The sequence below is a fragment of the Rhinolophus ferrumequinum genome, chromosome 16, assembly GCF_004115265.2.
Source record: "Rhinolophus ferrumequinum isolate MPI-CBG mRhiFer1 chromosome 16, mRhiFer1_v1.p, whole genome shotgun sequence".
NCBI lineage: Eukaryota > Metazoa > Chordata > Mammalia > Chiroptera > Rhinolophidae > Rhinolophus > Rhinolophus ferrumequinum.
Window position 1 is genome coordinate 13,591,069 of NC_046299.1, and position 15,756 is coordinate 13,606,824.

The 15,756-nt window shown below is 40.2% G+C and overlaps 1 protein-coding gene across 20 annotated transcripts in view; it reads left to right on the forward strand.

Annotated features, from left to right (window-relative positions):
- Positions 1-15,756, forward strand: part of ABLIM1 (actin binding LIM protein 1) — a 265,320-nt gene that overhangs the window by 200,782 nt on the left and 48,782 nt on the right. For all 20 annotated transcript variants that reach the window (XM_033130195.1, XM_033130191.1, XM_033130208.1 and 17 more), the window contains one exon: positions 8,828-8,915. In XM_033130195.1, coding sequence (XP_032986086.1) covers positions 8,828-8,915 — 88 coding nt within the window. The remainder of the gene's footprint in view (positions 1-8,827; positions 8,916-15,756) is intronic.

Here is a 15,756-nt window from a genome sequence, read left to right on the forward strand (position 1 = left end):
ATCATTGACTTGTAATAGTCAATTGACTTGTAATAGTTTTTTATTCATTCTGGATACTAGTGACTTGCAAAAATTTCCTTCGGTCGGCAGCAGGTCTTTTCCATTTTCTTAATGATGTCTTTTGAAGAGAAAAAGGTTTTAATCTTGATGACATCTAATTTATCATTTTTTTTCTTCTGTGGATTACACTTTTGTATAATATCTAAGAAATTTTTGCTTAAACCAAGGTCAAAAAGATTTTCTTCTATGTTTCTGTCTAAAGTTTTATAGTTTTACCTTTTATGCTATTTAGGTCTGTGATCCATTTGAAGTTACTTTTTGTGTATGGTGGGAGGTAGAGATTTAATTAGAGATGGATATCCAGTTGTCCCATCATCACTGTTGGAAAGACTATCCCTTCACCAACAAATTGCCTTGATATTTTATTGACAATCAGTTGACTGTAAGCGTGTGGGTTTATTTTGAACTTCCTCTATTGTGCCACTGACCTATTCTATCCCAATGCCAAGACTTTGCTGTCTTGATTACTTATAGATCAATCATCAGTTTTGATATCAGGTAGTTTAAGTCCTCCAACTTTATCTATTCTTTTTCAAAGCTGTTTTACTCTCCTAGGTCCTTTGCATTGCTATATAAACTTAGGATCAGCTTTTGAATTTCTACAAACAATCCAACTGGGATTTTGGTAGAGATTACATCGATTCTGTCGATCAATTTAAAGAGACTATTTAGGTCCTTCAGGAATGCACACATTTGTAGATAACATTTAGATAGCACTGTTAAATTGCAAAGACTTCTTTAAAGTTTTTGCACTTAATTCCTTGGAAGGAGATGAGAAAGCAGGAACGGTCTGCAAAAAGCCATTACACATTTACATAAGGATGTGGCCACTTGTTTCATTCTTTACCCCTCATTAAACGAAGGGAATTGGTGCACTGCCTTTTATATCTTGTGCGTCTCGTCAAAGGGAACCAGAGCCATGTAAGGCAGTAGTGTATTTCTTTTTGCGCTATTTTGTGCATCTTCACTGGGGAAGACAAGCTGCCACGGCTCCCTCTGACATACCACATGTTTGGAGCAGGGGTGTCAGCTGATGAGGTAGAGGGGCTGCAGGAGACTCTCAGGATACTCACAGGTTGGCTTGCACAGACTTGTGTAGAGCCCTCTGGGCTTAGTGAAAGCTGCCTGAGCAGACAGATTTATTCACCATTGCCCTGGATATACTCTTTGGGCCAAGGCACACCCTCGTTATCCTGACTGCTCAGGATGCTGCATCAGGAAAAAAGCCTCCTGGAACAGGTGAGTGTTCAGCTTGGAGATCAAGCTGATCCAGTCGCATTGGAAACCTCTCCCACTTCAAGGGGGAAAACAGCAAATGCAAAGTAGGCTGAGTCAGGCCACACACTGCCTTTCTGCAGGAGGGAAACAGGCAGCTGACGTGATTGCGCCCCTCCCTCCCCACCCATGCACCCACCACGTAAGCAGTGCTTCCTTGTTACTCCCTTTGGTTTCCTCATCTACCATCAGGTTTGGGGTTTTCGTACCACCCAGATCAGCGTTTCCTCAGTTGGTGATGATCTTCATAGACTCATTTCAGTGCTTCCAAATAAAAAAAGAAGCTGACTTCTAGGCCCCACCTTAGGGCCATTGAACCCTTTTTGTTTTTTTATTGAAGTTTATTGAGGTGAAAATTGTTAGTAAAGTTACATAGATTTCAGATGTAAAATTCTGTACTACATCATCTATAAATCACATTGTGTGTTCACCACCCAGTCAGTTCTCCTGCCATCACCATATATTTGATCCCCTTTACCCTCATCTGCCAACCCCTTCCCCACTTACCCTCTGGTAACCACTAAACTATTGTCTGTGTCTATGAGTTCTTGTTTCTTACTTGCTTGTCTTGTTCTTTTGTTGTTTTTGGTTTATATACCACACATCAGTGAAATCATATGGTTCTCTGCTTTTTCTGTCTGACTTATTTTGCTTAGCATTATAATCTTAGAATAAATCTTATTTTGCTTAGCAATATCATCCATCCTTGTTGTCACAAATGGTCCTATTTCATCCCTTGGGTGTTGCTTATTTGCAGTAAATTTAGAAAACTCCTGATCTAGACCAACACACCAAGCTCCACTTGTTTGCATGTCCCTAGTCTGAAATCAGCATCATCCAGAGCTGTGTCTGTGAGTCTCAGGGACAAGAAAGCAATTTATTTATTCCTTTGAATATTCTATGCAGCATCTCTGAATCAAGTTATATTTATAAACAAAACAAAAAAACCCCTAGAACTTGATAGTTTAACTTCCCCTATGGAAATGACTTCATTCAATTGTGTTTCAGTGCTATACCCTTGATTTTTCTCAAGGGTCTACGTAAGAAACAATCATTTGGACATTTCCAGGCATCAACGCCATGAGTATGGAAGATGTTTTTCTGTGCAGAGTTGAGGTGCCTCTGTGAGAATTTCTCTGGTGCTTGTTAGAGGCAGTTCGGCAAGGGTAGGCATGGATTCAGGCGACCTGGATTCAAAGCCCAACTCCGCTTTCTGGAAGCACTGGGGGCTTTCGCTAAATTGTTTATTTTGAGCTTTAGTTTCTTTGCTTGTAGAACAAGACTGTAAAAGAGCATCTACTTCACAGGACTGTTTCAAAACCAATAACTTAAAGTCCTTGGTACACTGTCTGGCACAGAGCAAGACCCTGTGGAGCTTCAGCCTACAATGACTGCCATGAATTTAGAATCATGAAGCCTTGACTTTTTGGTGACACGTGTATGTGGCCATTTTTTCATACAGTGAGACTTTGGTAGCCTGTTTTTCCTTTAGTGCTCATCTACTTGGATGCTCAGATCATAACAAATGTGTTTTCCTAAGTTTGGGGTCTTCTGATTTTTCTTTTCCTCCCAAGTTTTTGTTCAGTTGTTTTTAGCTCATGGCCTCCTCTGATAAGCATCCATGGGTCCTTTTTTGGAAATAGGCCAAACGTAAGTTATAAGTGGCTGAAGGTTGACCTGAGAAGCCATCTTCTGCATCTCCTTGGTTGATGTCAGGAGTAGAGCACTCCAAGAGAAAGTGAGTGAAGAGAAACTACAAAGGCCAGTTAGCTGCCCAGGAGCTCAGCAGATTATCAGACAAGCAGATTATCTGTCCAAGGGCACAGTCAATATTTACAGTCCTCTTTTTCTCCTCCCAGTGGCCTCTTAAAGCAGGCACAAGGGTTTAATCAGGGCACCACAATTGCTATTGGGTATCAGACACTATGGAGTCATTAAACTTCATTCCATGCCACCAAGAATTTCTTTTCTCTACCCAAATTGTTTTTCTATTCACACTTCTATGTGAACTCGTAGAGGTAAGGAATCTCACACAGAATCTTCCAACTTTACGGCTGAATGGAACTTGAAATCATCTAGTCCAGCCCTTCACTTTTTACAGGTGAGGGACCTGGGGCTGGAGAGGATAAGTAGTGACAGAATTGAGTTCTCGTGGTAAGAAATTAAGGAATGATACCCAAATCTCCTGATTTCAAATATTATATCCCTTTTCCAGGGGCACTCACCACCACCCCACTTCCACAAAGAGTTCAAAGCTACTTTCTTCTCTTCTAGACGATGGGTTTCATCAAAAATGTCATGCCTTACACCAAATCCTGCCTTAGAGTGGGTGATGTTTACCCAAATGCTAAAGTTCACACTTCAATTTAGAGAGTAACCAAATAGAAATAATAACCACCCAAGTCTGACTTCATCAGCGCTAGTAAAGGCAAACAGTGTTTAGCACTTTGAATGTGCTTTGCAGGTGCTTCACAGAACTCAACTAAATAAGCAAATTGTTTATTGTCCATAGAGTTTAATGCCAGCCAGAATGCAGACTTTTAACGCATGCTTTTTAAATATGTGAAAATGAAGAAAACAAGGTTGTAACTGTTTTAAGTAGCAGCGTACAAAGATGGATGGAGAATAGTGATGACAGAGCTCTGGCGAGCCCCAGCGGTACTCCTGGCCACCCCGACAGAGCTAGAATTGCAGGGTGTGGGCCTGGAGCCAGGTAACTGGTAACCACTGCTTATGAGATCACCTATCCCAACAAAGCTCCCACTGTGCTTTAATATTTGTAACCAAAAGCCTCCTCTCCACAATGAGTTATGTGTTCATTATCTGTTCTTATATGGGCACTCTTTAGTCTTTTTCTCATGATCTGAAATTTTTTTCCTTCTTCTAAAAAAAGCTCCAATTTAAATAATTTTGATGGAGCTCCATTTATTTTTTTGGCTAGTTTGCATATGACCCCAGATCTGTGTTCAGCTCTGGTACTTTTCTTGGCCCTGTGCACAGGGCTTGTCTGTGAACCGTCATGGGTGCCTGTGTAAGAAGAAATGAAACAGAGGGGGTGGCTCATGCACAGGAAGGAGGGGCTCCTTTATTTTTGAGTCCCTCACCCCGTGGCCCCCCAGGACTGCACTGCTACCAAAACAAAGACTTTGAATGGTTTTGAAACTCCCCTTTGATTCTGGTTCCCTGGATTTCTTAACACTTGAGCATCGTAAGAAGAATCAAGTGCGAGGGTCCGGACCGATGTCCGTGACACTGTGATGGGATTGTTTCTTAGCCATGTTGTTGCTCCTGATTTTTAGAGCACAGCCCTACTACGTGGGGCCCTGATGTATCTTCCATCCATCTTGTATGACAGTTCATATAAGACAGTTCTCTCTGTGTGCCTGTTGCTCAGAAAGGGCAGCATTCAGAGAACCTTTCATCAGTATCCCAAACCCCCCTAACAAGCCGTCTTTTTATGAATGGCCCTCGGACCATCTCTGTGCAGAGGGTTATCGTGCTGTTATTCCTATTGTTGTTGTTGTTGTCATTGTTGTTATTTGCTGTGCATCGCGCCATTTTCAAAGTGTCATTTGATCGTTCACTCCAACAGTATCACTGTGGGTAGCTATAGCAGTTGAGTACTGTATGATTATGAGTTACGGTATTAGTTAAGAACATGTACTCCATAGGGAATATATCAATAATATTGCAATAACTATATATGGTGCCAGGTGGGTACTAGACTTATTGGGGGGATCACTGAATAAAAAAAAGAACATGTACCCCAGACCAGACTTCTGGTTTGCATCCTGGCCCAGCTTCCTAGTTGTGTGACCGTGGACAAGTTGCAAAACCTCTCCAAGCGTCAGCTTCTCACCTGTAAAATAGGGAATAATAACAGTTCCTACCTTATTAGGTTATTATGAAACAAATGACTAAATATCTATGAAGTGTGTAGGACAGTGACTGGCATAGAATAATCACAATTAAAACACTCACTTTTATTATTGTTATCACCACCAACAACATCCTCTCAACTTCACAGTAGAGGTTCCAAGAGTTTGTGATTTGCTCAGGATCATATTTCAAGTACAGGTTGGGGTAAAAACTCAAACCCACGCGTCATGTCCTTTGTTCTTCTCGGTCTGTATTTTCTTATTACACAGCAACACATTCTTGTCGTAAAGGATCAAAACAATACAGAAGGATGCAAAGGAAATTGTTAGGGTCTGATCCCTACCCGCTCCTGTTTCTACAGAGGTAGTCACAGCAGACTGATGGTGTGTATTCTCCTTGTCTCCTCTCCGTACAGGACACTGTAATGCCAATATACATACACATGTGTGTTCTGACATAAATAATAGCAACAGTGACTGACTCAAGGGACTGATGGGGGGTGCCAGCCAATACGCTGGTTCTCCCATCTGCTGCGTGAGGTAGTGCAGTTATTCTACCCCTTTCACAGATGTGGAAGCTGGAGGTTAGATTGTCACCATCACAAGGCCATATAGATCTGAAACTGGATTTGAATCCAGCCACACTTACCCCAGAGTCTCCACACTATTGACTACTACTTTATGTGACTATATTATAGTCACCTATTATATTATGCTTCCATGTGATTTTTTTTCTTAGTAACATTAGCTTGAACTTTTGCTATGTAAGTATATATATACGTTTACGTACTGCATGCTTTCAATGGCTACATATGATTCATATTTTACTACTTTCTTATTTAGGTTGTTTTCTGTTTCTTTGTTCTTTACTGTTTAATATAGTACTGAATATCTTCCATATATACACCTTGGGACACATGTGTGAGAATTTCTATAGGATAGCTTTTAGAGGTGGTATCTGTATGTCAGCTTTTAGATGTGGTATCTGTATGTCACATTTTTATAAATATTGCCAAAGTTGCCTTCCAAAAAGAGTTTTCTCACCAACAGTGTGTGAAAATGCCTCTTTCCTGACACTAGTTTTCTTTTTATCTTTGCCAACTTGATGAAGAAAAATGTATTTTTCTAAATTGGGTTTCCCTGATTCTTGATGGGGCTGAGCTAATTCTTTACTTTGAGAGTCATGTGTGTTTCCTCTGGAAATTGCCTTTTGCCCATATTGCTGTTTATTTTTTATTATCGATACTCTTTATACGTTCTGGATGATAATCTTTAGTCTGAAACTGATGGCAAATATTTTCTCCCTGTCTGTTACTTCTCTCTCTAAGTGGAGAACCTATTGTTCTCAGCATTAATTGAATAATACGTTTTTTTCAACTCATTTGAAGCACCACTTTTATCATAATTCTTTTATCATAATTCAGTATATACGGCTGTGTAACTGGTTCCTCTCTTTTCTGTTCCGCTGGTCTATTTTCTGTTTCTGCACACACAAAAAATTAAAGTACTTTAATTATTTCAGCCTTAGAATAACTTTTTATATCAGGAAAGGAAAATCTCCCTTTCATTGGTGCTCTGTTTTTCAAAAAATGTCTTGGTATTTTCGTGCTTTTTTTTCTTCCATGTGAACTATAGAATTAGTTTGTCAACTGCTATAGAGGAAACTCCTATGAGTACTTTGATTGAGAATGCACTGCGTTAATAGGTTCATTTTAGATAAATTGGTATCTTTACAATATTTAGCTTTTCCATCCAGAAATACTGTGTCTCTATTTAAACTTTTATGTCCATCAGTCAAGTGCTATGGTTTTCTTTATGTAGATCTTGCACGAGGTGTTTATTTGTTGCTATTGCAAATGGGGTCCCATTTTCCCTTTACACTGACTTAATTTATATTGCTACTGAAAACTATTGGTTTGTATGTGTTTTTTTATCTAGCTACTTGACTGAACTCTTATTAATGACCTTTATTGTTATTTCTTTTTCTTGACTTATCACATTGGCTAGGACTAAAACAATGCAGAAAAACACTGGTGAAGGTATACATGTCCTTGTCTTGTTCCTGTCTTTAATGAACATGTTTCTAATGTTGTGCCACTAAATATGATGGATACACTTTATCTGCTTGAAGCAATTTCTTTCTATTCCTAGCTTACTGAGGAGTGTGCTTCTCTCTGCAGACTACACCAGCTTCCTGTCAAGGGAACTTAACTCTTTCCCTTACATTTTCCTTGAGAACCCAGAAATTGTCCTAAGTGACTGGCACCTCCCAGCATTGACATCCCAGCTGAGCCAACATGGTTTAGAATTTAGTAATGTCTTCTCTCTCCTCCTTTTACTCACGTGGGACCCTGGACAGCCTAAGGGAAGGAGCTACTTTCTGTTGACATTTCCTACACTCCCTTCATTCTCCCCCCCAGGAAAAAATAAATTAAACATACCATGTGGTCAAGAACAAGAGCCTCACTTCTGGGGTTTTCTGTCAGATACCACTGAAAAGAATGTATTCCTGGCTTCTACTTTTACAGAAGTTCCGTTTTTTTCCACTTGACTATCTTGAGTAGCTGAGCACCATCTCACACTCCAGTTGCTAAGTGGCTTCTGTAATTTCTACAAGACAACGTGAGAAAGGAATCAGTACCTGGCCTCTGATTTCCTCTTGAGATTTTGTGTAGGCGCAGGGTGTACCCATGCACCTACTTCTAACTCTAGGTTCTCAGCACTGCCTTGCACACTGTTATTGCAAAACAGATATTTTCACAGTTGATTGATAAAATGACTTAATTGCAGAGTACATTTGATAACTTTTAGGTGGTGAGATTATTTGCTAAGCTATGAAAAATATTTCATTTTGTCAGGCACACATTTGGAGCATGACTCTAATGTGACTTGGCACCTGTCTAGAGAATTATCTCTGTGACCAGTGACATTTTGCTTTGGGGAAGTCAACACCTGCTGTGATGGCATCTGTCATATTTAGGAACATGGAATGCCCAGGGATAATGCAGAGCCACCTCAGTAAAATACCTTCTTCAGAAAACAATTAATATAAGACTTTGGCCAACAATTGTCGTAAACAGCATAGTAAAGATTTTGGGCTCCTTCTGAGAATGAGCAGTAGATGATGTCTTTTACTGTTTTATTATTTTTCGGACTGTTTAGCTACGAAAGCAAGAACCTGCTAATAGGATCCTTTCTTTTTATTGCTTTAGTACAAACCAACATTAGCCTCCGACATCAATTCATGTGTTAATGTTTTTGAGATGGGGTTTTTTTTTGGGGGAGATGGAGTGGACTCATCTTAGGCACGTGGTGTGTAACTGGCAATCATCTAGGAGAGCCCAAGCCAAGAGAGAAATGAACGGCAGAAACCCCAAGAGGCAAGGCGGCCCCGTCATGGCAGACATGAATGACTAGCTGGTCTTTGAGCCCCTCCAGTTCCAATGGGGTGAGCTTCAGCGTCTAAGGCTATTGGTGTAAGAAGTTTGGTCAATTGGACAATTCGCTTTACTGCCTCACCTTCTTCTCTTTTCTTTGAAATCCCCAAGTCCAGAAAAGAGGCTGGGGGCAATGACCAGGAGTGGATTAAATGTTCCCTACCTCTTTTCTTGCAGGCAGGTGACAAACATTACCACCCCAGCTGTGCACGATGCAGCAGATGCAACCAGATGTTCACAGAAGGAGAGGAAATGTATCTTCAAGGTAAGGTGGACTCGAGAACCCAATAAGTTCTCCCTATCTGCGGAAAGAAAACCTTGCTATGTTTGCTTATTTGATTGTTTTTAGAGAAGGAGATATTTCATGAGCTGCAAGGCTACCCAGATCCAAAATGAAGGTGGCCAAAAGTTACTTCATCAATTAGTATTAATCAGCCTAGCAGTTGACATGCTGGCAGTGAGCCCCTAAGACTATTAACAAATGAAAGGTGTTGCTGCTGGAATTAATGGCCTGGACTGGAAGTTTGATGCTATGGGTGGAAGGTAAGAGTGAAGATGAGGAACACCTCCCGCCACCTTCCCCAGGAATATGCTTGGGAAACAAAAGATCAAAAGGGAGAAAGCATTTCTAGAAATGCTACTCATTGGATAGATTTTCCCCTTTCATTATCCTGCCAGAAAGACTTTTTTTGAGGCCTCCCAGGCTGCTCTTAACCAGGCTTTGGAAGAAGAAAATCTCATATTTGGTGAATTACATCACAGATGTATTTCATCCCATTAAGATTACATAGCTTTCATATTGAAAGAGAGAGAGTGTGTGAAAGAGAACACACCTCAAGTCCCTGAAAGAGAAATTGAGAAGTTTCTGGTGGCATTACTAGGGGGCCTTTAGATTTCTTTTTTTTTTTAATTGAAAATAATTTTGAGAAATTTTCCCACTGTTAGAACTATGACTTTTTTATCTCCTCTAAAATTCTGAAGCTTCTCAGAGAGGCTTTAGGGAAAGATTCTATTCCAGCACCATCTGTGCAAGCATTTTACTATTTTTAGCTGTAAAAGCATCATTAAATAGACAAGAGCTTATCAGTAAAATTAGCAAGAACCGTAAGAGCTATTGCTGGTTCAACTTGGTAATTACCGGGTCTCATCTGCCTTTGCATGTCATTTCTTCCTTTCTCTTTGCACATAACACTATGTGTATTTTTAATGAATGGTTTGCTTTGCTCTCAGTTTTTTTATGTAACCAAGAAAAGTCTACAGAAATTACTCTGGAATATTAAAGCAAAGCTTTAATACATGCTAGCTGTATGAGAAATTAACAACCCCAACTGTCCTTGTCACAGTACAATGATCACTCTGGAAAGCTATGAATAAAAAAACAACAAAAAAAACCCCCTGAATTCTAAAGGACCCAATAAAGGCAAGTGACAAGAACTGGAATCTACGATCCCATGTGGGCTTTCCGTGACACATTTCCCTGAGGACAAGCTGTAAATCTGCAGTAGCAATAGACAGGTGTCACTTTGCATTTTCAGAGTGGAGCAGATTTATTCTTCATTTGGTTCCCAGGCTTTGTTTTAGATTGTAGTGTGTCAGTTCCAGCACTCAAAAACAAAGATACAAGAGTGCCTGCCAGCCCCTGTGTCTGCCGGGAACAGAGGATCCGGCTCAGAGGGTACCTCTCTGCACCTTTCTGTGGGTCTGGAAGCTACATAGCCAGAGTGATTTCAAGCTGTGCACAGACATAGCGCATTCCTGCTACAAAGGGCCACATATCTGTCTGTTAGAGGGGGCTACACTCAGAATTCCAGGGATTGTTGTAAATCTCTTCTTGAGCTTCAGTACTCTTCACTTGCCCTCTGGGCACATCCTTGAAGAATGTGCAGTTTCATCTTCCACAGCATGTGATATTCTCTCTGTGTCACATTCCTTGTGTGCCTGACCTCTGGAGAACAATGTGACACTGTGTGCAGACCCGGTGTTTTGGCCAAGGACTCCCGCTCAATAGAACCTTCACAGAGAGCGCTGCTCCTGGGCCCAGCCCTGACCCCTCGGCCTTGGCTCTCCCCATTCAGAGGGTTTCCTGTGCTTTGTAGCCAGCCGCAGAGTAAACGTTAGTGCTGATGGGACTGTCTGTCTGCTTTCTCTTTGCTTGACTTCCTTCCTTGCTTCCTTCCTCCCTCTCTCCCTCCCTCCCTTTCTTTATTTCCTTCTCTCTCTCGCTCTCTCTCTCTCTCTCTCTCTTTGGCTCAGCATTAAGTAATATAGAAATGATTGTTTAAACAGGGATTAAAGTACCATTCTGATATGAAATGTATTTTCCTTGTCCTTAATTTAAGATTATTTTAGCTCAGTGGTATAAAACAATTCAAGAATTATTTTAATTTGATGTCTTTTCAAATACATGCAGACTGCTGCTGGGAGAGAGAAAAATTTGAACAATACAATGTAGGACATCTAATATTCATACTGAGGCTTTTATTCAATTCATATCATTTACTCATTGCTTTCAACTTAATCTTTTGAAGTCCCCCCCAGTTCTGCTGCCCATCACCATGTTTGAACATACTCTCTGTGAACATAGGACTCACATATAGGTCTTATCCATAAGATATAAATGACACATTTTTTTGGATCAAAATGGCAGCATGAGGTGAGCATCTATAAAGCTCCCCTGGAATTTACAACTAATTGAACAACAATAACCCCACAAAGGACTCCCTGCACAGCAGACAGGCAAGACGAAGAGGCCCACTACTGAATTCACCTAAAGGTGGGCGAATCGCGCAAGGGAGGGAGGAAGGAAGGGAGAAGTGAGGAGACGGAGCCACGTGGGTGGGTGCAGGACGCAGACCTAGCTCAGTGCTCCAAGCTCGCTGCATCCCAGAACTACCGCAGCTGCGGGAGAGGGAAGAACTCGGACTGCTAGGGCTCTGCTTATGGCCCACAGTGCTGAGTGGGCAGCATATAACATGGCTGAACCCAATGCTCACGGCAGAGACCTCGGAGCAAAGACTGAGGAAAGAAGGCTGAAAACGGTGGTTTAAGCCCTCACTGCCGAGCAGAGAACGGAAGCCTTAGGCACTGAGACGAGCCGCCCCCTCCCTACCCTCCCAGAGCTCGCCCCACCACCACCTGCCCGGTGCTAGAAGCAGAACAGTAGCAGTGTCAGATCAAAAGAACAGAATATTTGCTGTTCTGAGAACTGTGGACCACAGACACAGATTCACAGCCCAACTAGTTCCGGCAAAGGGGAGGGAGCTGTGGAAGCAGGACCGGCTGTGGTGGTAGTCGCCGCCATTGCTCTGGGCCACCTCTCACAACTCACCCCGCCCCTGGCCCCACCTATCTGGGCGGATCCCTGCAGGAGTAAACAGAACTGCTGAAACATACTGGCTCTGAATCTGGTGCAGGAAGAGCTTCGGAACTTCAAAAGCTCTCCACATACCCACACAGACACTGTGCCCTGTGACCCAGGTGAACTATTAAGTTAGGAGAAGCCTGTCTCCCAGAGAATCTCCCCATTGTGTGAGAAGCTAGAATAGTGCAGAGAAAACATAGCACTACCATGTGAGAGAGAAAAAAAAGGCTGCAGTCAAAGAGAAAATAAAACATTCTACCAACAAGTACTGGAGAACGAAAGAAAGACCTTTTTCTATCAACCTGTTGCAGAAGCCACTCCTATAGATGTCTAGGAAGAGAAATAATAAATCAGTAATTGCCATGAATAACCAAGGCAACAAGACATCTCAGAAAGGAAGTGAAAAGTCTCCAGAAAAGGAACTTAAAGATATGGAAATATGTGACTTAAATGACAGAGAATTCAAGATTGCAGTTCTGAAAAAACTCAATGAGATGCAAGAAAACACAGAACAGCAGTTTAATGAACTCAGAAACACAATCAAAGAACAACATGAGCATTTTATGAAAGGGATTGAAATTTTTAAAAAGAACCAAATAGAATTTCTGGAGATTAAGAACTCAATAGAAGAGATCAAGAATGAAATAACCAGCTTAGGTAGTAGAGTTGACCAGATGGAGGAAAGAATCAGTGACATCGAAGATAGAAACCTGGAAATTACACAGATGGAAGAAGAAAAAGACTTGAGACTTAAAATAAATGAAAGAACTCTACAAGAACTTTCTGACTCCATCAGAAAGAGCAATATAAGAATAATGGGCATACCAGAAGGAGAAGAAAGAGAGAAGGGAACAAAGAATATATTCAAACAAATTGTTGATGAGAACTTCCCAAACTTGTGGACAGAACTGGATCCTCGAATCCAAGAAGTAAATAGAACACCTAATTACCTCAATCCCAACAGGCCTTCTCCAAGGCACATTGTATTGAAGCTGTCTAAAATCAATGAAAAAGAAAGAATCCTCAAGGCAGCCAGGGAAAAGAAGACAGTAACCTACAAAGGAAAGCCCATTAGATTATCATCAGATTTTTCAGCAGAAACTCTACAAGCCAGGAGGGAGTGGAATCAAATATTCAAACTATTGAAAGAGAGAAATTATGAGCCAAGAATAATATATCCAGCAAAGATATCCTTTAGATATGAAGGAGGAATAAAGACCTTTCCAGACATACAGAAGCTGAGGGAATTTTCTAATACATGACCTGCACTACAAGAAATACTAAAGGAGGCTATTCGACCACCATCAACAAGGACAGTTTGTGGCAACCAAAACATAAAAAGGGGGAGAGTAAAGGCCTGAACCGGAATATGGGAATGGAGAAAGTGAGCGTGCTGAAGAAAATGGAATACTCTAAATATCAAACTTTCTTTTATGTTAACTTAAGGGTAACCACTCAAAAAAAAATCCAGAACTGAAAGAACTGAAATATATACTGTAATCAAAGAAGAAACAGAGGGAAACATCATAGAATACCACCACACAGAAATAATAGACAACAACAAAAAGGCAAAGAAACAATGGAGACACAGCCTTACGAGAAAACTAAAGATAGAATGACAGGAAATCCTCACATGTCAATAATCACCCTAAATGTAAATGGACTGAACTCACCAATAAAAAAGCACAGAGTAGCAGATTGGATCAAAAAACTAAACCCAACCATATGCTCCAAGAGACACATCTCAGCTACAAGGACAAGCATAGACTCAAAGTGAAAGGGTAGAAATTGACACTCCAAGCAAATGGTACCCAGAAAAAATCAGGTGTAGCCATAATGATATCAGATGAAACAGACTTCAGGGTGAAAAAGATAACAAGAGACAAAGATGGACATTTCATGATGGTAAAGGGGACTATACAACAAGAAGACATAACAGTCATCAATATCTATGCCCCCAATCAGGGAGAACCGAAATATACCAAGCAACTACTAACAGAACTAAAGGGAGAAATTGACCAAAACACAATTATACTAGGGGACTTAAATACATCATTGACAGCTACGGATAGATCATCCAAACAGAAAATAACGAAATAGCAGCCCTAAATGACACATTAGATGAAATGGACATAATTGACATATATAGAGCACTTCATCCTAAAACATCAGACTATACATTTTTTTCTAGTGTACATGAAACATTCTCAAGGATAGACCATATATTGGGACATAAAATCAGCCTAAGCAAATTTAAAAAGATTGAAATCATATCAAGCATATTCTCTGATCACAAGGCTTTGAAATTGGATATCAACTGCAAAAAGAAAGCAGGAAAAAAACACAAATACATGGAGATTAAACAACATACTTTTAAAGAACAACTGGGTCAAAGAAGAAATTAGAGGAGAGATCAAAAGATACATAGAAACAAATGACAATGAAAAGACATCCTACCAAAATTTTTGGGATGCAGCGAAAGCAGTTTTAAGAGAGAAATTTATATCATTACAGGCCTATCTCAAGAAACAAGAAAAATCCCAAATAAATAACCTCATGTTACACCTTAAAGAACTAGAAAAAGAAGAACAAGTGAAACCCAAGGTCAGCAGAAGAAAGGAAATAACAAAAATCAGAGCAGAACTAAATGAAATAGAGAACAAAAAGACAACAGAAAAAATTAATGTGACAAAGAGCTGGTTCTTTGAAAAGATTAAAAAAATTGACAAACCCTTGGCTAGACTCACTAAGATAAAAAGAGAGAAGACACTAATTAACAAAATCAGAAATGAAAAACGGGAAGTTATCACGGACACCACAGAAATACAAAGGATCATCCAAGAATACTATGAAGGACTATATGCCACCAAATTCAATAACCTAGAAGAAATGGACAAGTTCTTAGAAACATATAGCCTTCCAAGGCTGAACCATGAAGAACTGGAAAATCTAAACAGACCAATCACCAGTAACGAAATTGAATCAGTCATCCAAAACCTTCCCAAAAGCAAAAGTCCGGGACCAGATGGCTTCCCTAGTGAATTCTACCAAACCTTCAAAGAGGATCTAATACCAATAATGTTAAAACTCTTCCAAAAAATTGAAGAAGAGACAGTATTCACTAACTCATTTTATGAGGCCAACATTACCCTGATACCAAAGCCTGGTAAGGACAACACAAAAAAAGAAAACTACAGACCAATATCTGTGATGAATACAGATGCAAAAATCCTAAACAAAATTCTAGGAAATCGAATACAACAATGCATTAAAAAGATTATTCATCACGACCAAGTGGGGTTCATCCCTGGGGCACAAGGATGGTTCAACATCCACAAATCCATCAATGTGATACATCACATAAACAAAATAAAGGACAAAAATCATATGATTATATCAATTGATGCAGAAAAAGCATTTGACAAGATACAAGATCCATTTATGATTAAAACACTTAATAAAATAGGTATAGAAGGAAAATACCTTCACATAATAAAGGCCATATATGACAAGCCCTCAGCTAATCTCATAATTAATGGTGAAAAACTGAAGCCCTTTGCTCTACGTTCAGGAGCACGACAGGGCTGTCCCCTATCACCTCTGCTTTTCAACATAGTGTTGGAAGTCCTTGCCAGAGCAACCAGGCAAGAGAAAGAAATAAAAGGCATCCAAATTGGGAATGAAGAAGTTTAATTATCACTCTTTGCAGATGACATGATGCTATATATAGAAAACCCTAAAGACT